The 19,500-nt window shown below is 63.3% G+C and overlaps 4 protein-coding genes and 1 long non-coding RNA gene across 5 annotated transcripts in view; 2 read left to right on the top strand and 3 right to left on the bottom strand.

The window, feature by feature from the left end:
- The first annotated feature begins 1,027 nt into the window (after nt 1–1,027).
- FAM166A (family with sequence similarity 166 member A) lies at nt 1,028–4,419 on the top strand. The gene is made up of 7 exons (XM_008704360.2): nt 1,028–1,083; nt 2,265–2,479; nt 2,562–2,827; nt 2,916–3,042; nt 3,388–3,482; nt 3,842–3,959; nt 4,331–4,419. The coding sequence occupies exons 1-7, from the start codon at nt 1,028–1,030 to the stop codon at nt 4,417–4,419; spliced, it is 966 nt and encodes a 321-aa protein (XP_008702582.1).
- Nucleotides 4,412–19,500, bottom strand: part of TUBB4B (tubulin beta 4B class IVb) — a 23,116-nt gene continuing 8,027 nt past the window's right edge. Inside the window, exons 3-6 of the mRNA XM_040632268.1 lie at nt 6,756–6,875; nt 6,348–6,456; nt 6,142–6,252; nt 4,412–5,611 (exon numbers count right to left, since the gene is read on the bottom strand). Of these exons, the coding sequence (XP_040488202.1) occupies nt 4,551–5,611; nt 6,142–6,252; nt 6,348–6,456; nt 6,756–6,812 (1,338 nt within the window). The 5' untranslated portion in view covers nt 6,813–6,875 and the 3' untranslated portion in view covers nt 4,412–4,550. The remainder of the gene's footprint in view (nt 5,612–6,141; nt 6,253–6,347; nt 6,457–6,755; nt 6,876–19,500) is intronic.
- On the bottom strand, nt 10,724–15,387 carry SLC34A3 (solute carrier family 34 member 3). Its single transcript, XM_040632267.1, has 12 exons — nt 15,303–15,387; nt 14,927–15,016; nt 14,315–14,443; nt 14,096–14,239; nt 13,913–14,024; nt 13,638–13,833; nt 13,361–13,450; nt 13,179–13,266; nt 12,920–13,087; nt 12,724–12,840; nt 12,518–12,642; nt 10,724–11,188 (listed from the first exon to the last, which is right to left on the bottom strand). The coding sequence occupies exons 1-12, from the start codon at nt 15,385–15,387 to the stop codon at nt 10,724–10,726; spliced, it is 1,809 nt and encodes a 602-aa protein (XP_040488201.1).
- The window catches only part of LOC121103136, a 10,511-nt gene continuing 4,894 nt past the window's right edge, over nt 13,884–19,500 (top strand). Inside the window, exon 1 of the long non-coding RNA XR_005835305.1 lies at nt 13,884–14,366. This is a non-coding gene — a long non-coding RNA (uncharacterized LOC121103136). The remainder of the gene's footprint in view (nt 14,367–19,500) is intronic.
- On the bottom strand, nt 17,951–18,403 carry LOC121103134 (RING finger protein 224-like). Its single transcript, XM_040632272.1, has one exon. The coding sequence runs from the start codon at nt 18,401–18,403 to the stop codon at nt 17,951–17,953; it is 453 nt and encodes a 150-aa protein (XP_040488206.1).

Raw genomic sequence — 19,500 nt, 5'->3', positions numbered from 1 at the left:
CGCTGTTCCCTGGTGTTCTGCAGGCGTAGCTCTCGTAACAAAGCCCCCGTCACTGGACATCTGAGATAGCCCCGATTTCTCCCTGTACCAAATATTACCATGATGGCTGGCATCACACAGATGTCCTCAGCTAGATGTCGTTTCCTTCGGACAGGTTCCTGTGAGCAGGAGCGGCCCGTCCAAGTAGGTGATGTCCAGTGAGGACCTGAAATGCATCCCCCAGCTGCTTTCCGGACAGCGCCCGTGGCCTGCTGCAGCGAGTGCCAGCCACCTCCATGAGCAGCACTGGCGTGAGGTTCCACCTTGTGTCTATCTGTTCCCTGACTGTGGGTTCTGTTCTTAAGACGTTCACGTTACATTTTCCTACCACGGTGTTATTTTTTCTTGTTTTTGTGAAGTTTTCACACTGACAGCGTATCTCTCCCCAACACTTGTTGCAATCCTTTTTTCCCCGCTTGTAGTCTGCCTTTTAGTATTTTTGGTGTTTTTTGACGTGTACTAGAATCTGCTCATCTTTTCCTTTGTTTTTATAGGTAGAACGTCATTCCTATACAAACACATAAAGTCAGGTATTGTTTGAAATGGAAAACAGTGCCCAGTTCCAGGGGAAAGTCTCTCCAGGACAGAGTCCCAACAACCCTGCAGCTCAAACAGCTCCCCGATGAGGCCTCTCAGGATGCCCGCAGAGGTGGGAAAGCGACTTTTCAGTTGGTTTCTGGCCTCCTGGAGGCAGCAAGGGTCCAGGCCCAATCCCACCCAACCCTTCCCAGCAGGGCCAACATGGCTGTCCTACTGCTCTGAGCTCTGAGGTCCTCAGGCTGACACTCCTAGCCTGTTGTCTGTCTGGGCCTAGGAGTTCCACCTGTAAAACGGGAGCACTCACAGGGTTAAGGAAGGGTCCCGGACCAGGTAGGGCCCAACAATGGCAGGCCCCTTCACAATGGTTTCCAGGCAACAGGGACTCCTGAGGGAGGGGAGTCAGATAGCTGGAAGGGGCTGGAGCCATCAAAGGCACTGTTGAGGCAAGATGACAGCTACTCAGAAACACAACCTCTTCACGCCAGAACCTCACTATATCCCTGGGTAAGTGCTGGAGCCCTGGAGGAGGCTGAGGTCTGCGGAGGAGGGGGAGTGGGGCTGGGGCCTGAGGGCTCAAGGCCACCTGTGAAGAGAATACCAGAGCTGGGGAGTAGGGGTGAGGCCTGAGGCAGGAGTGCTAAGGCAAGCCTGCTGAGGCCTCACCCCTACCCTCCCTGCTCGCTCTGTGCTGAGAGCCCCACCAGATGGCCAACATGCCTGTGAAGAGCAGGACACTGGGGACAGCCCAACGGCTGGCCTGGCCGAGGCTGGCTAAGTAAGCCCCGGATGCCCCCTAGAGCGCCGCGTGTCTTAAAGAGGTAGTCTCCAGAGGAGGCGGACTGGCAGGGACGCCAGGCTGCCTTGCTAGGTTCCTCTCATGTAAAAACTAAAACAAAAGCGAGCCCTCTGTGGAGTATATGTGCACACCTACGTGCATACACACAGATCCCTGGGAAGGAAGGAAGGCCGGAAGGAGTCAGGCCCAACTTCTCACAGTGGTTCTAAGGGAAATGCCGGGCCATGCGACACAGAGAAGGGCTCTTACCCTTGGTGCCCTAGCCCTGCTTATCTCTCAGACTAGCAATTCTGCATTCACTCTGGCAGGTTTTTTTTTTGAAAGAAAACAATTCGCACTGCTTGGGTGATAACACTGGCCCCAGTGCTACCCCGTTTGGGGTACAGTGAGGCCTACAATACTTTCCCTTGTATCTCTAAACAACACTCAGCTCAGCCATCACCTCCTACCAGCAGCCTTCCTACCTGCCTCTCAAGTCCTGGCCTCATGGGTGGCAAAAGTCCTGCAACGCACCCCCCCCCCCGGGGGGACCACCTTGTGTAGATTGCGCTGTGCCTCGGTCCAGGCCTGGACCCGGTCACCATCCCTGTGAATGCTTCACGGGGGCAGAGCTCCCCGTTCCCTCATCCTTAAGCTCCTGGTCTGAGGATGGCTGGGTGGAGGGCAGATGGCAACCTGATGGTGAGGAGGCAGCGCATCCCACCTGCGGGCCAGGCCTGTTCTTAGTGCTTGGCCTGTGCCAGCCATTCAAGCCTCAAGAGCCTCAGGAGGAAGGTGCGCCTGGGATTCCCATGCCGTAGGTGAGCTCAAGGACCTTTGCCTGCGGCCGGCAGGCTGGCTCCACAGCCTGCACGAGGGGCCCCGCCTCCTCCTCCTCTTCCCTCTGCAGCTATGCGGGATTCTATCCGCAGCTGCGCTACCAGGTGGGGAACACCTATGGGCGCACCACAGCACAGCTGCTCACAGACCCCAGCGTGCAGAAGAGCCCCTGCTCCGTGCTGTCCCCCATATCCAAGCCCAAGTTCATCGAGGACTTCAGCAAGTCCAAGCCACCCTTGATCCCCTGCCGTGACCTGACTGAGCCCTACATCCCCCACTACACTGGTGAGCCGCCCGCCCACCAGCCTTGCCTGCCCCAGGCTCCCCCTCCTGCCTGTTGTCACTCATACCCTCCCTGTCCGCACAGGTCTGAAGCCCTACAAGAACTTTGAGATCCTGGGCCGGCTCCCATCCCAGGAGGTGGATGCCCAGAAGGGGCCGCCAGGGATAGAGAACGTATCCAGGCAGGTCCTGCTGCCTGCGGGCTTCATGCCCTACCCCCCGTACCCTCCGTGCCCACCAGGCAGGAAGGGGGACTCCAGAGACTTTGGACACCCAGGCCTGCGGCTGGCATATGGGGAGGAGGGCTGGAAGAGCACCACCCCTGTCCACGAGGCCCCTGGGCAGGACCAGGTAACTGGGAGAGGTGCTGGGACCAAGCCTCACCCCAGCCAGACCCAGGTGGGGGCTGAAGCAGTGACTTGCTCTCCTTCCATCTCAGCTGTACCACTGCAGGAGGGATGAATACCCACCCCCAGCTCACCAGCAGGAGACACTGGATGTGGGCAGGTTCCACAGGCTACCTCAGCTGGACCACCCCAACCTGATCCAACGCAAAGCCATCTCAGGTGGGTGCCCAGGGCGTGGGTATGAGAACACTCACCCCCCCCTCCCCACGCACACTCCAAGGTTCCAGGGGCCCAGGCAGGATGAGAGAGCAAGTGAAGAGAACTGCCCATGGATCTGTCCACAGCCCTGCCCCTGCCCTGAGAACTGTTTCCTAGAGCTTAGCTTCTCCCAAGTTGGGAAACTCCTGTCCACCCACAGCCGCCTGGCCCCAGCAGGTAGCTGACAACGTTTAGGGAAAGGAAAGAGCCTGAACAGACTTCCCTGACACACCTGGGAGCAGGTGGGTATGCCCAGGGGAAGGTGGACAGGGCCTGGGGCAGGACCCTGACCACTTCCTCCCCTAGGCTATGCTGGCTTTGTCCCTCGGTTTGCCTGGGTAATGGGGGTGAATTACCGCGATGGTGTCACACAGGCTATGGATGAGTTCGACAAGAACCAGGTACGAGGACGACACCCCTGGGCCTGTTCCCAAATGCCCAGCATGGCCTGCACAGTGGCATCCACACCTCTGGGCAGGCAGGATCATGGGCAAGGCTCAGCTGGCTTCCCTGGAGGGGGCTGTGAAGGGCAGCCTTGGTGCCACCTGGCCTGAGGAGGCTGCTCCCCCTCTGCACCCGCCTCGTTCTCCTGACCGGCCTAGGTTCCCTGCTCCGAAGCACTGTGGGGACGAGTAAGACCAAGAGAACCCTGAGCATTAGCTACTTGTCAGAATAGCAGCCCAGCCCCCACCATGACCTACTGCTTACTGGTTATGAGCTGGGGAAGACAGCACATGTCAGCACCTGCCTGTTTCTCCAGTTCCTGTTCAGAAATCCCATCTGTGCCCTGGGTAAGAGGCTGCCCAAGACACACTGGCCTAGCAACACCATCTACAGAAGCCAGGGCCTGATACCTTTCTACATGGGGTTCATACCATGTAAGTACACAGTGGGTCCCTCACCTACTTCCTAGACAAGATCGCAGTGACCAGGCCACTCTAGGGAGGAACTGGGTGACTGGGGTGCCCTCTGCCCATGCTGTACCACTGGCACAGGGCCAGTTATATGGCCCCAGGTTTCCCGCTCATCTTCTCTTCCCCAGTATAGAAGGGGCTCACCCCTCCTCGAACTCAAAAAGCCACAGACACAAGGCCAGCTGCTTCCAGACCATACTGGCCCTCCAGAGGTTCACTGTGGACAGGCCAGGCCAGGCAGGAGGCAGGTGCCCAGGGCAGCCCCGAGCCTGTGCTGACCCCTACGGGGGTGTGTGGCAAGGCCAGGGGCTCAGCTGCAGCACTGCCCCTTGCAGCCATGCAGGACAACTATGCGCTGACGTTTGGCAACAGTACCCGCAAGGCCTATCAGAAGGAACTGGAGAGGCGACACCAGACACTATGAAAATGCTTTAATGGTGGCGTCTGTACAGCATGTGACGTCAAGACAGGAAGGAGAGCAAGTGCACACAGAGAACAGGTTGTGAGTGAATAAAGAGTTCACACAGCTTCCACGCGCTTTACCAGGTAACAGCTCTAGGCCACCTCCTCCTCGGCCTCCTCCTCGAACTCTCCCTCCTCCTCGGCCGTGGCGTCCTGGTACTGCTGGTACTCGGACACCAGGTCGTTCATGTTGCTCTCGGCCTCGGTGAACTCCATCTCGTCCATGCCCTCGCCCGTGTACCAGTGCAGGAAGGCCTTGCGCCGGAACATGGCGGTGAACTGCTCCGAGATGCGCTTGAACAGCTCCTGGATGGCCGTGCTGTTGCCGATGAAGGTGGCAGACATTTTTAGCCCCCGGGGTGGGATGTCACACACAGCCGTCTTCACGTTGTTGGGGATCCATTCCACGAAGTAGCTGCTGTTCTTGTTCTGCACGTTCAGCATCTGCTCGTCCACCTCCTTCATGGACATGCGGCCCCTGAATACTGCAGCCACAGTCAGGTAGCGGCCATGGCGGGGGTCACAGGCAGCCATCATGTTCTTAGCATCAAACATCTGCTGGGTGAGCTCAGGCACTGTCAGGGCCCGGTACTGCTGGCTGCCTCGGCTGGTCAGTGGGGCAAAGCCAGGCATGAAGAAGTGCAGGCGGGGGAAGGGGACCATGTTCACGGCCAGCTTGCGCAGGTCAGCATTGAGCTGGCCAGGAAAGCGCAGGCAGGTGGTGACCCCACTCATGGTGGCTGACACCAGGTGGTTGAGGTCCCCATAGGTAGGTGTGGTCAGTTTTAGGGTTCTGAAGCAGATATCATAGAGGGCCTCATTATCAATGCAATAGGTTTCATCTGTGTTTTCTACGAGCTGGTGGACTGAAAGGGTGGCATTGTAGGGCTCCACCACCGTGTCCGACACTTTGGGCGAGGGCACCACACTGAATGTGTTCATGATCCTGTCTGGGTACTCCTCCCGGATCTTGCTGATGAGGAGGGTACCCATCCCAGACCCAGTCCCCCCACCCAGGGAGTGGGTCAGCTGGAAGCCCTGCAGGCAGTCACAGCTTTCAGCTTCCTTTCTCACAACATCCAACACCGAGTCGACCAGCTCTGCGCCTTCTGTGTAGTGCCCCTTGGCCCAGTTGTTCCCAGCACCACTCTGACCTGGAAGAGGGCAGCCAGTCACTCTTTGCTGGGCATGTGGTCTCCACTGGTCACCCGTGCCAAAAAGCCCAAATAACACAGTGGACACACAGAGCTCAGCCTGCAGGTAGAGCAAATGGACCCCCAAACTGATAAAGCAATGACCTACCCGTTTAAAAATTAAATTAGAGCTCCGGCCAAGATGGCTTAACAGGCCATCCCCTCCCACAGGCAGCCCCTGCCAATTCTCAAGGACAGATGAGCTGCAAACACAGCTTCCACTGCCTCCAACTCAATGTCTGTAGCAGAGAGATTACATCTGCCGGCTCCTTCCCTGCGGGTGGACAGCTGGGCCTTCCTCCCAAAGCCGCTTTAGAAGGAGACTGAGAGACTCCAGGGAAAGGAGGTGTGCAGGGGTGGGAGCTTCAGCCCGGGGGGACACGGATCAGACCTCAGCTCTGCGGTGCTGACGGCAGTGACCTTGGGCACCCTTTGACCTTTGAGCCGTCCTGGTTATCAGGACGCCGCCCAGCCCCCACCCCGCGGCTCACCGAAAACGAAGTTGTCCGGCCTGAAGATTTGCCCGAAGGGCCCCGAGCGCACGGAGTCCATGGTGCCCGGCTCCAGGTCCACGAGCACAGCGCGGGGCACGTACTTGCCACCTGGGGCGGGTGGAGGGAGGGGGGGAAGAGGCCGTCAGCGAGGGGAAGGCCGCGGGAAAGCAGGAAGGAGTTGGGGAAGGGGCGTGGTGTCTCACCGGTGGCCTCGTTGTAGTACACGTTGATCCGCTCCAGCTGCAGGTCGCTGTCGCCATGGTAAGTGCCGGTAGGATCGATGCCATGCTCGTCGCTGATCACCTCCCAGAACTGCGAGGGACGCAGGCGGGCCGGGCCCGGGCTGAGTCACGCCGGCGGTGCCCGGACCCGGCCCCGCCCCGGATGGGCGCGGCCCTCCCCTCCCCCCACGCCGCCGCCTCTGTCGCTGCCGCCGCCGCCGCCAGGTCAGGTTCGTCCCCGGGGGCCCGCGCCGCAGCCCCGGCTCCGACCCCGTGCCGGGCCGCAATGCGGGTGGCCGCCCGCCCACCCGCCCGCTGCCGCCATCTTTTCTGCCGCCCGCCCATCCGCCCGGGTCACCCGCGCCGGGCGCCAGGCGCCCCACTGCCCACCTTGGCGCCGATCTGGTTGCCGCACTGGCCGGCCTGCAGGTGCACGATCTCCCTCATGGCGGCGGCGGCGGCGCTGGCGGAAGGACGGACGCAAGACCGGAGGAACAGGCGCGCAGAGTGCTACAACCGACGCTCCGCCAGCGCTTATATATCCGCCGCGCCCGCCCCCGCCAGCCTCCTATTGGGCTGCCAGAACGAGGCTGGCCAGCGTCCTGATTTGATTGGCTGCCTTTCCCGTCAATCCGGCCGCCTAACGCCCACCTTCCCAACGCCGTTCGCTCTTTATTGGTCCGCCTCGGCCTCCGCTCCCCCTATCAAAACCCCCTCCCTCGCGCTGCAGTGCTCCGTCCATTGGCTGGTTCAAATGATTGATTTGCCCCCTCATTGGCTGGCCCCGGAGAGCACGCCGACCGAGGGCCGGCGTCCTGGTAACCGCCGCAGTGCCGCGGGGACGCGCGCGGGCGGGGCGGGCCTCCCGGGGAGGGTCTCCCGGCCGGGCCGAGGGGCGGGGGTTGCGCAGCCCGGGGGTCGGCGCCCCGGGAAATGCAGGTGGGGCGGCGGCGCGGAGCTGTGCCCTCGCGGCCCGGGCGCGCACGCGAGCGGGAGACTCTGCAGCCCCGGGGGGCGAGCGCGCGGGCCCGGCCCGCCGAGCGCCTTCTCCGGGGCGGCTGCCGGGGACCTGGGGGTACGAAACGCGGGGTCTCGGCGCGGAGGAGGGGGCGGCCTGCTGCCCTCCCCGGTCCGCACGCCCGCCCCCGGTGGCGGTCAGGTGAGGGAGCACGTGGGGCCGCTGCCCCCGGGGCCCGGAGAGGGGCGGGGAGGGCGGGGGCCGGCCGGGCTGCCGCGCACTTGTTGTGGAGACGGCGCTGGCCCCGCGCCGGTCGCCTGGTGCCTCGGCCCCAGGAACGCGCAGAGCTGCGTGGAGACGCGGGCGGGCTTCCGACCCCGACCTGCGGGCTCCCTGCCCCCGCTACCGCAGCCATACCTGCGCTGGCAGACGCTTTGGCTTTTCCCTAATGTTCGGAGGGGGAAAGTCTATGAACGAAAAGCAGTTAAGTGACCTGTGGTCGCACCTTCAATCCATCGCTTTAAAAATCGCACTTGCGGTGTGTGTTGTTAACATTTTCAAACGACTCGGTCACGCCCTTGGGTCTCCCTCGAACGGTGTCCCTTGCTGGTCCCAGGAGCCTCTCGAGATTGCAGTTTTCTCCGTGAGCTTTTTACCCCACGGGTGTTGGGGGCAATACGTGGTTCTGTTTTTCCCTAAAAGGAAAGCACTCTCTTCAGATAGTACCGTACCACACTCAGTACTACGGTGTTACGGCACACACGCGGCCCTAAAACGTATAGTGGGATGCGACGTCCGACCCCGAATCTGTGGATGAAATTGTTGGGACAAGCAGCGGCTGGCGTAGAGATTATTAGCATGCCCATCCCTGGGAGAGTGGTCTGCCGCTGCGCTGCTCCCGGACCCGCAGTCCTGGCCTGGAGGGTGAGTCAGCACGGCAGAGTGCCAGTGTTTCGGGCAGGGCCGTAGGGAGCCGGCCCCCTCCCCCGCATACCTGTGCAGGAAGGTGGGCCTCGCTGCTGTGGCCCGCAGGTCTTCCAGGCTCAGCGTGTGCACGGGCATCCTTGGTTTCCTCACTGTGCCCTGCAAAGTTAGCTTAGCCGCCCAAGCGGCAGCCGGCAAGGCCCAGGCTCTGCGGCAGTCATAAATGCACGAATCAATCCGGTGAGAAAGCGAGAAGCTCGGATGTTTCCCCCAGTGAGTCAATGAGGTGTTTGTCAAAGCCGCCTCTGCTCATCCCCTACCCCCAGCTCCGTGGCCTGAGATTCCCACTTTCTGCCCGGGTGTGAGCCCCAGAACTATGAGACACCAGGTTGTCCACTTTGACCCTCCCATGGCCTCAGGGAGATGGACACTGAGAACAAGACCATGGACGTCTCCCTGTGGCTCTCAGGGGTGAGCCCAAGGAGCACAGTGGCTGCTGCCGTACAGGGCTGGTTGGGGGAGGCCCTACAGAACCCCACCCTGAACCAAGGGTGTTCCTGCCACACTGTGGAGAGGTGGGCCTGCATGGGGCAGGAGGCCAGCCCCAGTAGCCTGGGCCCAGTAGGAGTCTGTGGCCAGGAGGGATGCAGGGCAGAAAGGGCCAGACATGCAGGGAAGCCTGGGCAGGGGCTGTGGGAGTGCTGGGCGCCGGGCCCTCCCGCCCCAGCCTGCAGCTGTTGGCGGCATCCACAAATGAAGGCTCTGTTTACTCGTGGCCATGGTCCCAGCGGGAGGGTGCGTTACCGCCAGGCAGGGGCAGCAGGCAGACAGTCGTTCACGGCCTCAAAGGACCCGCAGTCGGCCTTTGTGGGCGGCCTCACCCGCCCCGGAAGGAGGGGTGCATGGAGTACTTTCTTCCCCTCTCTCTGTGTCCCCACTGTAGGGAGGGAAAGCACCGCACCTGTCCCCCCAGGGAGCTATCCAGGCCCAGCCCCACCTCAGAGAACTTTCATCAGAAGGAGCGTGAGGCTGATGTCCACCCCTAGGAGCATCCTGAGGTCATAGAAGTCAGTTTGGTGGGGGCAAGCTGGGGTGTATGAGCCGGCCCCGGGGTCGTGCTCCCATGAGCCGCAGACAGGCAGCTACCACCCTTGGTGGGCAGCGAACCCCAGGCCTAGGAGGCCTGGAAGCTTGTTTGGGGGGACAGGGAACATGAAGAGGGAGGGCACTGAGAGGAGCAGGGAGATGGGGGGGGGCGGCTGAAGGGACTGAGGGCAGGACCAGGGGCAAGCATTGGCCCCAGAGTGCCCCAGGCCTCCTCTCCCCTCACTGGGTCTGGTGGGTGAAACTGGAGGACTGGGGAGGAGGCAGCATTCCCTGGATAAGGAGGTTACTGCCCATAGCAGCATACTGAGAACTGGGGCGAGCCAAACCCCTGCCCAGGTCCCCTCCACCTCTGGTCTGTGGGTGTGTGCCCCTCAGCGCATAAGGTCTGGGCAGCACACTGAATCCTACTGAAGAAGCTTTCTTTTCTCCTCATGGTATTTTGGGGGAGGCGTGTTGTGGGAAGCCCTGGGCTGGAAGGGGGCAGTTCCCTTACCCGCTGGCAGGCAGACATGACTTACCGCCATGGGGAGAGGCAGGGGGTGGGCAGGAGTCCCCATGGGGGGACGCACCCTCCCTCACCTGACCTTCGTCCGCCTCACGGCTGAGGGGTTTGGGGTGGCATGGTGGCATGGGCTCCAGGTGCGGGCAGCTCTAGGGGTGGCCGGCAGGACCCACTTCCTGGTGGGTCTTGCTGGGTTGGGGGGCGCTGAGTACCTGTTCTGCTGGCCCATGGCAGCCGTATGCCTGTGTCTCACCTGGACACTGCCCTGCGCCCTGCCCATTGGGGGGAGGGTGGTCAGTACAGGGGGGGGCCCTGGGGCCTCCAGGTCCTCACTCCTCCCCTCCGCATTCCCTGGGCATCTGTGGGACCCATGAGGCCGGTCCCTGGAGGGGCTGCCAGCACCACCTGGCTCAGTAGAGTGCATCCTCTGCAGGTGGTGGGGCGTGGGAGCCGGTGGCTCCTCCCTCCTTCACCCAGGGTGAAGGGTCCCAGCCACGTCCAGCCACAGATTCTTTCTGAAGGATATCTCCACGCTCCAGGCTGGCCGCCACTTGGCGCCTTCTGTCCCCAGGGACTCAGGAGAGAAACAGAGTTACAGCCTGGAACTCCGGGGTTAGCTGTGTGCCCGCGCGCACTCGGGCTTCAGTCTGTCCTGAGTGTTAACTGGGGGACAGCTACCGCTTGTGCACCTCCAGTCCGCCTCGGGGCCCGGTCAGGGGGCCTCTGCAGGCAGGGCAGTGAAGACCACTCACACCTGGGTCATAGCCTTGTTTATTTGCAAAGAAGGCAAGCCAGGTGACTCCGAGGTCTTCTGCTACGGGGATCCCCCAGGGCACCCAGGAGTCAGTGAAGAGGGGGTACCCCCCTTCACAACTGCTGGGAGGCCAGGACCTCAGGGTTCTCATAGCAGTGGGCCTCCTTGGCAGCGGCCCGAGGGGGGCTGCAGACCCTGCAGGGGCAGCAGCGGCTGACCAGGTGGTCCCAGGGCTCCAGAGAACGGAGCCAGAGTGGGAGCCAGGCCCAGGACCGCAGACGGCGGGGCAGCCAGGCCGGCCGGTGCCGCTGCAGGACGCTGATGAGGGTGATGAGGAGCCCCAGCCCCACCAGGGGTCCCCCGACTGCGGCCAGCACCGTGCTTCCTGCCAGGGAGAGCCCAAAGGCAGCCAGGGGCAACAGCAGGAAGCTGAGCAGCAAATAGGCAACGGCCACCCAGCGGTACTTGGCGGTCAGGTCCCCGAAGCGCTTGGCCAACGGGATAGGCAGCCGCAGGACGGGCACCACGTACCACAGCAGGATGCCAGCCACGTTGAAGAAGAAGTGGATGAGGGCAACCTAGAGGTCCAGAGGGCAGGCGGGGGTTAGGAGCCTGGCGCAATGGCACACAGGTCCCCCGAGGCCACCCAGGACACCTGCTCCTCTTCCTCCTCCTCACCCCCCACCCCCTGCCCCTGCCCCAGCAAAAAGGGTACTAAGTCTGAAGCCTGTTTGGGGTTCGCTTGTTGGCCACAACGAGCCACCTAGAAGGGCAGGTTCCAGCCAGATATGGGTCTGCTTCTCCAGTACCACCCCACTCCCCACCCAACACGCTTCGCGGTTGGGAGCCCAGTCTAGCACCCCGGAGTGGTAACTACATCACCAGTGACCACATGGGTCTGCTCCCCTGGGCCGGCTTAGCTTGCCCACACCTTATGGCTAGTGACCCCACTCCTGCTTATCCGTGAGTGGACTTGGCCACTCAGTCCTGGGCTCTGGCCTGGCTGCTGTGGGGAGGAGGTGCAGGGCCACACGTGCGGGGAACATAGGCCCTCCAGGGGCTGCTGGCCTCGAGGAGTCGGTGTGGAAGGTGCAATCCGGAGGGCTTCCTGGAGGGGATGGACCAGGGCCCTGCACTGAGAAGGTCTGAGTGCACTGAGCAGAAGCAAAAATGCAGGAGGGTGGTAGGGAGGGCTTGTGAGCAGAAGCCCAGCAAGATCTGGGCTTTCAGGAACTGCACCTGTCTGGACACCTAGGCAGGAACTCAAGCCAGGGCAGCGGACCACAGAAAGGGTGACTTAGAGATGGAATTAGCAGGACTGAATGGGACTGGGTGTGGGGCACAGAGCTAGGGAACCAGAGGGAGGTATCCTGGAAGCGGAATTGTGGGCAAGGGCAGCTTGGAGCACCCAGCACAGGTGAGGCAGGGCTTTGGCAGGAAGACGGCAGGTTGTCCAGGTAGGGACCTGTTGGGTTTAGATGGCTGTTGAGGGGAGGGTGCACCCCAGAGGTGGTGGAATAGAGGGGCTGAGGCCCCCAGGGCCAGGATGCCTTGAAGGAATGCAGCTAGCAGCACAGGGGTGGGGGTGGAGGGCAAGGATTCCTCTAGGTCGTTTGGGCAGGGGCTGCCAGAAAGGAAGAGCAGGCACCCCAAGACCCTTGAGATGACCTGGTCCCAGGAGAGGAAGAGTGGGGCTGGAGGTCCAAGAGATGTCCAAAGGATCCCTAGGGTTCGAGGAGGCTGCAGGTCTGATCAGGCAGCCAGTGGTGGGTCCCAGGAGAGTCTGGGCCATGGCCAAGCTGGACGCGGGGCTGTACAGGAAGGAACTGAGCCCAAGGGGAAGGCCCAGGCCAGGGGTGAGAGTGGGACGGGCTGGGGGGCCAGGAGGAGGAAAGGAAGGGTGGTACCTGGAGGGCACTGAGCAGCATGTCCGCAGGACTGGCCAGGGCAGCCAGCAGGGCTGTGGTGGTGGTGCCAATGTTGGAGCCCAGGAAGAGAGGGTATGCCCGCTCCAGGCTGATCACCCCGACCCCTGGGGGAGCCAGGGGTCAGTACCGAGGCCTGAGCTCTTGCCCCCACGGCCCAGAGCCCTGGGCCTGTCCCCCGCGCTCACCCATGAGCGGCACGATGGCCGCTGTGAAGACACTGCTGCTCTGAAGCACAAAGGTCAGGCCGGCGCCCACGAGGACAGCCAGGTAGCCGCTGAGCCAGCCGAACGGGAAGGGGAAGTCTACGGGGGGTTGGGTTGGGTCATCCTCTGTCCGGCATCCCCCCCAGCCCACGTCCCCGTGTCCCCGGTCTGGCCGCACCAGCATTGATGACCTTCCTCACGGCCTGGGCCACGCGGCCATGCAGCACAGAGTTGAGCAGCTTGACGATGAGCAGGAGGCAGGTGCAGAGCAGGAGCAGGGAGGCCGCCAGCAGGATGAAGCCCGCGGCCAGGTCCGTGAGTGCGGTCCCCACAAACAGGTGGTGGCCTGGGGGCGGGGCAGGGTCGGTGAGCCCAGAGCAGCTCCGGGGGCAGGCGGGGACGGGGACGGGGACGGGCCGGGGGGCTGGGGGCCTCACAGGGCAGCTGCTCCAGCACAGTGGAGCTGTTGCTCTCAGGGCAGGGGCCGGAGCCGGTCGATCCGCAGTCGCTGCTGTTCCCCGAAGTCTGGGGAGGCGAGGCAGGGCAGACTCAGGACGGGCTCAGGGCCGGCGGCCTGAGCAGTTCAGCAGGTCAGAGGCTGGGGTCCGAGGCACCTCACCATCACCTCCCTGGTGCCACACCATCGCTTAATGAGGCTGCTGTTGGTGGCGTTCCCCGTGGCACTGCTTGCAATCCTATCAGTGTCCAGCTGGGGGACAGAGGGGTTGTGACCGTGTACCGGACCCTCAGGGCTCACCTGGGACGCAGATGCCCGCAGCCCAGACCACTGTGCCCTCCCCCGCCCAGCGCGGCGCCCCCCCCCCCCAGGGCCGTGGCACTCCCAGCCGCGCGGGCACAGAGCCCCCCCCCCGCCCCCCGGCCGCGGCTGTCCTCACCTGCACGATGAGCTGTGTGAGAGGCTTCGTGAGCACCTTGAGGATGTCGGGCGCTTGCCCCCCGGGCCGCAGGCTGCTGGCGCCCAGAGCCAGGGCGCTGAGCCTCTCCAGCAGGGCCGTGGCGCTCTCCAGTGGCAGCAGGATCAGCACCGTGAGCCAGTTGAAGATGCCGTGTACGGCCGAGCCGCCAAAGGCCCTGCCGCGTGGAGCAGAGTGGTCGGTGGCCTCAGCCGGGGGCTTGCTTGCTGCACCGGCCCTCCCCTCCCCCCACTCACCTCCGAAACTCATCCCGGTTCCCTGACTGTGCCATCGAGACCAGGGTGCTGGTGATGGACGTGCCCACGTTGACGCCCATGATGATGGGCACACACACCTGGACGGTCAGCACTGTGGGGGCGCTGCATGAGCCTCCCGTACTCTGCCCACCCACCACCAGCCCGGGGGGGCGGGGCACTCACATTTGGAGGCCACCATGCTGACCACGATGGAGGAGGACGTGCTGGAACTCTGTACAAGAACTGTGACCAGCACACCGATGACCAGTCCAGCCACAGGGTTGGACAGCACCACGTTGTCCTTGAAGATGTCTCCAGTCATTTTGCCTATGTCCAGAGAGAGGTGCACTGAGACTGTGCAGGGCTGGCTGCCCGCCCCACCCCGGACCTCTGATCACTCACCGCTCAGCAGCTGGAAGGCCGAGCTGAGGATGTCCAGGGAGCAGATGAAAAGGTAGAGGTTTCCCAGGAGCCCACAGGCCTTGAGGAAGCCAGTGACCACCCGGAGCACCCTTCCGGCCACGCTGAGCTCTGAGGACACAGGGCAGGGTTCTCCTCAGCCAGCCCCCACCTAGCCCTGCCCTGCCTGGCACTCCTCCCAGTCCCCTTCCTCTGTCTCCTTCCAGGGCAGGGACTGGGCCCCCCCTTCTTAGTCCCTGCACAGGGCAGGGCCTGGGTCTGCCTCCTTGTCCCCCAGGGCAGGGTCTGGGTCCCTTCTCTGTTCCTTTGCAGAATGGCCAAGCCAACTGCCCCTGGGACCTCCCTGAAACCTAATGGTTGTTAGGCGGGAGAAGGAGGGGCAGGCTGGGCAGGGGTGACTCTCATCTCCAGACATGACAGGCAGCAGAGCTGAGGGACAAGGATCCGTGGGGTGCTGGTCTGCATGACAGGTTTCTATATGGCCTGTTGAGGCAAACCTCTTTCCTGCTCTCTCTCCCCAAGGACCCTCTCCACACTCAGACCGTGGGGAGTCAGAACCCCATTTGGTCAGTTCCCCAGCACCTCCAGACCTACCTTTCCAGGACTGGCCAGTGTCCTTCAGCTGAGGGAGGGCCCAGGGGTCCATTTCCCCCTCTTCCAAGCCTGGGGCAGAACTGGGGGTCCCTGCAGGAGCCAAGGTGAAGTAGGGCCAAGGATACTCTCAGGTGGGGGCGAGAGGGTGTGGAGGGGACTATGGTAGAGGGGTTTGGGGTAAGAGGCAGGAACAGGAAGCAGAGAGGAAAGGGGACCTCCAGCTTGTCTGGCCCTGACCAGAATTGTCACGAGCCCCTGTGGGCTCTCCAGAAGATGGGCGGGAGCCCCCTCCCCACTTACACAGAGCGACGGATCAGGGGCTGGATGGGTAGGCAGAGAGGCAGGCTGAGGCCTGGTGCCCTGGGGCTCCTGGTACCTGCATTTCCCAGACTCCGGTCCACCAGGCCAACTGTGTCCAGAGTAAGGGGGGGGACCTGGCCACCCGTGAGGGAATTCGGCATGGATTTCTGGCAGGGACAGACCCAGGCCCAAGCCTGGATCTGCTGGGGGGAAAGGCAGGTCAGACACGTGTCCTCCCCCTGCCCCACCGGGTCCTCCTGGGGTCCTCTAACCCGGGATCTGTCTTCCCTCCCCACCCCCTGCTGGCCTTGGAGACTTCCCGCTTCCTTCGTCTACAGGGGATGGCTACAGTGACCTCAGGCAGTTGTCAGGCGAGCCCAGTCCAGTTTCGGGGGCAGAGTCGAGGGGGCCCTGGCTCCCTGGCTCCCTTGTTGGTCCTGACTGGAAGAAGACTTGGTGGGTGGCCCAGGGCACAGGGTGCCGGGTGCTGGAAGTGCCTAGGAGCAGGGAACCCAGCAACCTTCCTCTCAGGTGTCATCGGGACACTGCAGATGGTCCCAGCTTAGACTTTGGTATTTGATACCAAACGGTGACGTCTCCACTTGATAAGGGCCGCACCCCCAGTGATGGGGGCAGGGCAAGGGGTTTGGGGGCCCCCACCCCCCCCAAGGCTCCTCTCTTCAACCCTCTGTGTCTGGATCCCCTCTCTGGTCTTCTCCCCCAGCTCCCTCCCAGTCCCCGGGGTCCAGGTCCTGGGCAGCTTTCTGTCACCCCTCCCTCCTGTCTTTCGTCTTCGGCTCGGGGAGGCTCAGGGTGGGGCCTAAGCCCTGGGCCAGGAGGTCACCCAGCCCTCGTCCTGGCGTCCCCGGGCCCCCACCTCGTTCTAGAAGCTCCTACCTGTGAGGGTAGTGAGGGGGCACCTGCGGGGAGGAGACACAGGGCGGGAGCAACTGCCGGTCAAAGATCTGCTGAGCGCACACATGACCTGCTGTGTACTGAGCCCCATTAATGTTTACCCAGGAGTCGAGGGCCCTGAGGGGTACCTGTCGTAACCCCAGGTGCCTGCCTTGTGCGGTTCCACTATCACCCTGGGGCAGGTGCTCCAGGCCCCCGGCCCAGCCCTCTTAGAGTGGGGCTTCTCCCTGCACAGGCCCTGAGCCAGGCCAGGGCTCCTTCGTGCAGGACTTCCATGAGTGGATGCCTGTGCGAGGCGACCAGTCACTGCACGCTGCCCGCCCAGGGCAGGATGCTGGTGCTCTGGCTGGTCGGCCTGGAGGCCCCAAGCTCTGCGCACCGTACTGTGGTCGTCCCTACCCCATCAGATGGCGGGAGGGAAGCCCTTTGCACCAGGTGGGTGGGGAGGGCCCTAGTCCCTGAAGTCATCCAGTTCAGATCCGGGTTCAGGGCAGGGCTGGGCCCAGCCATGCTCCCAGCGGGCTCAACCCCAGCAGTGGGCAGGAACGGTGGAGGGTGTTGTACCTCCATCTGCAAGCTGGGGGGGGGGGGCAGGACCTACCCCCCGGGCCGCCCTGCCGCCCAGCCCACTGCCCACCCCACCTGGACCCGCAGACTCAGCCCGCCCTGTTCACTCCCCCAGGACAATGGTCCTGACTGGCCCCATGGCTGGAGGTGCCTCTTGGGGTCAGCCCCCTTCCTGCTGCCCCTGCTGGGGCATGCTCCTCCCCCTCCCTCTTGGGCCTGGTCTCCCCAGGGGGCCTGCTGGCCACAGCAGCCTGGTCTAGCTGCTGCCCACCAATCGCTGTGTGCCTGGGGGACTTTGCCCCAGAGAACGAGGAGGTTCCTGACTGTCCTCTCAGCAAATTTTCTTGTCCCTCCCTGTCCTGCACCCACTGCCCGGGGCAGGCCCAGCAGTCCCTCCCAGAGGCTCCTGGGTGACCGTGTGACAGCTCCTGTCTGGATGGTGATGGGGATATTGCAGCCTGACTTGGGGGAGTGTCTGTGTCCATAGCCTCCAGCACCTGCTCTGGCCCCTGGGAAGGGTCTGTGTGGTGACCCCTGTGAGGCAGGAGGAAGCTGAGGGCCAGGAAAAGGCCTCGTGTGGGAGTGGCTCTGCGGAGCTGTGCAACCTCAGGCAGGCCCCCACCCTCTCTGGTCCTAGAGCGAGCCCCACCCAGGGTCCTCTCCCCGGACACCTGTCATGGCAGGGACTTTGGGCCTGCAGGAGACCCTCCGGGAACAGTGCTCAGGGCCTAGTTGGTGCTCAGCGCACTTTGTTGAATGAGTGAACTTCACAGGGATGCTTCGCAAGCCAAGGATGAAGGAGGTGGCTCTGTCCCTGCTCTGGCTCTCAACTCTGAGACTTTTTACAGGGAAGGGGAGATGGGTTCCAGCATGACCAGGTACAGACTTGGCCAGGCCCCGACCCTCTGGCCTGCAGCCGGAGACCTATGGAGGCATCCTCTGAGCTGAGTCCAGGCCTGGGCTGGGCTTGCAGGTGACTCTGACAGCAGCACCCTCCCCCTGCACACGGTCAGGCTAGTTTGAGGCCCTGGAATCCTGGCCAAGACAAGCAGGAGGTCACCCGCGTCTCAAAGAGTGTCATAGTACCAGGGGCACAGCCCCCAAGCTCAGGCTGCGGTCTGGGGGAGTCTGTGTAGGGCAGCCGCGGGATGCTCGGCCCTCAGGCTGCTCTGGGCTGCCTGTGCTGCCCTTGGAGGTTCCAAGGTAGAGACATGCGGTGGGCAGCAGCTCCCCTGCCGGGACTCAGACCTCGGGACTGTCAGGGGCGTCCCAGCAGCGGCCGCAGCAGCACCTGGCCTGGGGGAAGTGGGGCTGGGCGCCCAAGGTGGGACAGAGCCTGGCTGGCTGCCGAGTGATGGCAGTGCCGCCTTTGGGGGGCGCAGGGGGCTCCACACGAGACAGCTCCCGCTCAGCCTTCACGGCCAGGAAGGCGGCCAGGTCGAGGTCCAGCATGGCCACCCCTCCACGGGGTGTGGGTGTGCTCTGGCGGCACTGTGGGCAGGGGATCCAGTGCTGCTCGGGAGCCGGAGCGTCCAGCCGCTGCACGCACGCCTGGCAGAAGGTGTGGCCGCAGTAGAGCCGGCGTGGCAGGTGCCCGGCGAGGTCGTAGGCTGAGTAGCAGATGATGCAGTCACCCCGCCGGGACCCAGCGGCTGTCCCCTCCTCGGAGACCCGGGGACTCTCAGGCTGTAGCATCCTGGGGGAGGCGTGCAGGGGAGCTGCAGCCCACCCTGCCTGCCTCTGAGACTATCGTGCATGGTTGGGCCCTGGCAACAGGAGCCTGCCCCAGAGGACAGGGGCCTGGGCCTCTGCAGAGGGTGGGTGGTGGCCGGCAGAGTCTGAGCACAGCCTGGGTTCCTGTGGCTGCCGGGTGGGCAGCAGCCTGTCCCGCTGTTTGGTCCCTCTCCCTGACCCCCCTGCTCAGCTCCAGGCCCCCCCACTCCCCAGCCTTCCTAAGCCCGAGGACTCTCTTACCTGCATCCGCTCGACTGGGCAGCTATGCCCAGCCAGAGGATGTCCAGGGGCTGGGGGGGACCTAGGGCGCCCTGCGGCTCCCTTCCTGGGGCTCGCATTACTGGCCGAGCACAGACGAGTCAGCAGGGAGGCGGGTGGTGGCTGCAGGCAGGTGTGGGTTCCCCTTTCAGCCACAAAGCACTTGCAACTCGATCCACCAGCACCACCAACCCAGCAGGAGATGAGGCACTCCCGCCCCCATGCCCGGACCCAGCTCCACCAGTCCCCCAGCCAGGCTCGGCTTCATAGCTCACCAGGGTCCCTCTCCCCGCCCTGGTGAGCCAGGCCCACCTCCACACCACCCCTACTCTCATGCTCCCCCCACTTCGCACTAGGAAAGCCTTCTGGCCTTGACCTGGGGGCTGCTGCTTCAACTCTTAGCTCAAGCATCGCCCCTTCCAGGTAACCTGCCAGGACCCTCCCTGGCTCAGAGCCCGGAGGGTCCTGCTCTTCTGAAGCTCAACCCACAGTGTGCATGTGTCCATGTCGATCTGTCCCGCACCTTCCTCCTGCCTGGTCTGGGTCTGTCGTGCCCCCGTTCAGGGCAGCAGCCAGCCCCACAAGGTCCCAAGGAGGAGCTCAGCACAGGTCTGGAGACCCTCACTCACACACGGGGATTGCCCAGCAGCTCCCTGGGGCTCCCTGGTCACCCCCAGTAGAGGCCACCTCCCCCTTCACATCTGCCTGGCTGTGGCCCCTGGGCCAGCACGGTGACCTTGACTGTGGGCACAGCACAATGGGGTGTGTCAAGAATGGTCAGGATGGGATCGGGACCCTCA

Source organism: Ursus maritimus, unplaced genomic scaffold (assembly GCF_017311325.1).
Source record: "Ursus maritimus isolate PB19 unplaced genomic scaffold, ASM1731132v1 scaffold_17, whole genome shotgun sequence".
Lineage (NCBI taxonomy): Eukaryota > Metazoa > Chordata > Mammalia > Carnivora > Ursidae > Ursus > Ursus maritimus.
This window is presented reverse-complemented; position numbering and strand designations above follow the sequence as displayed.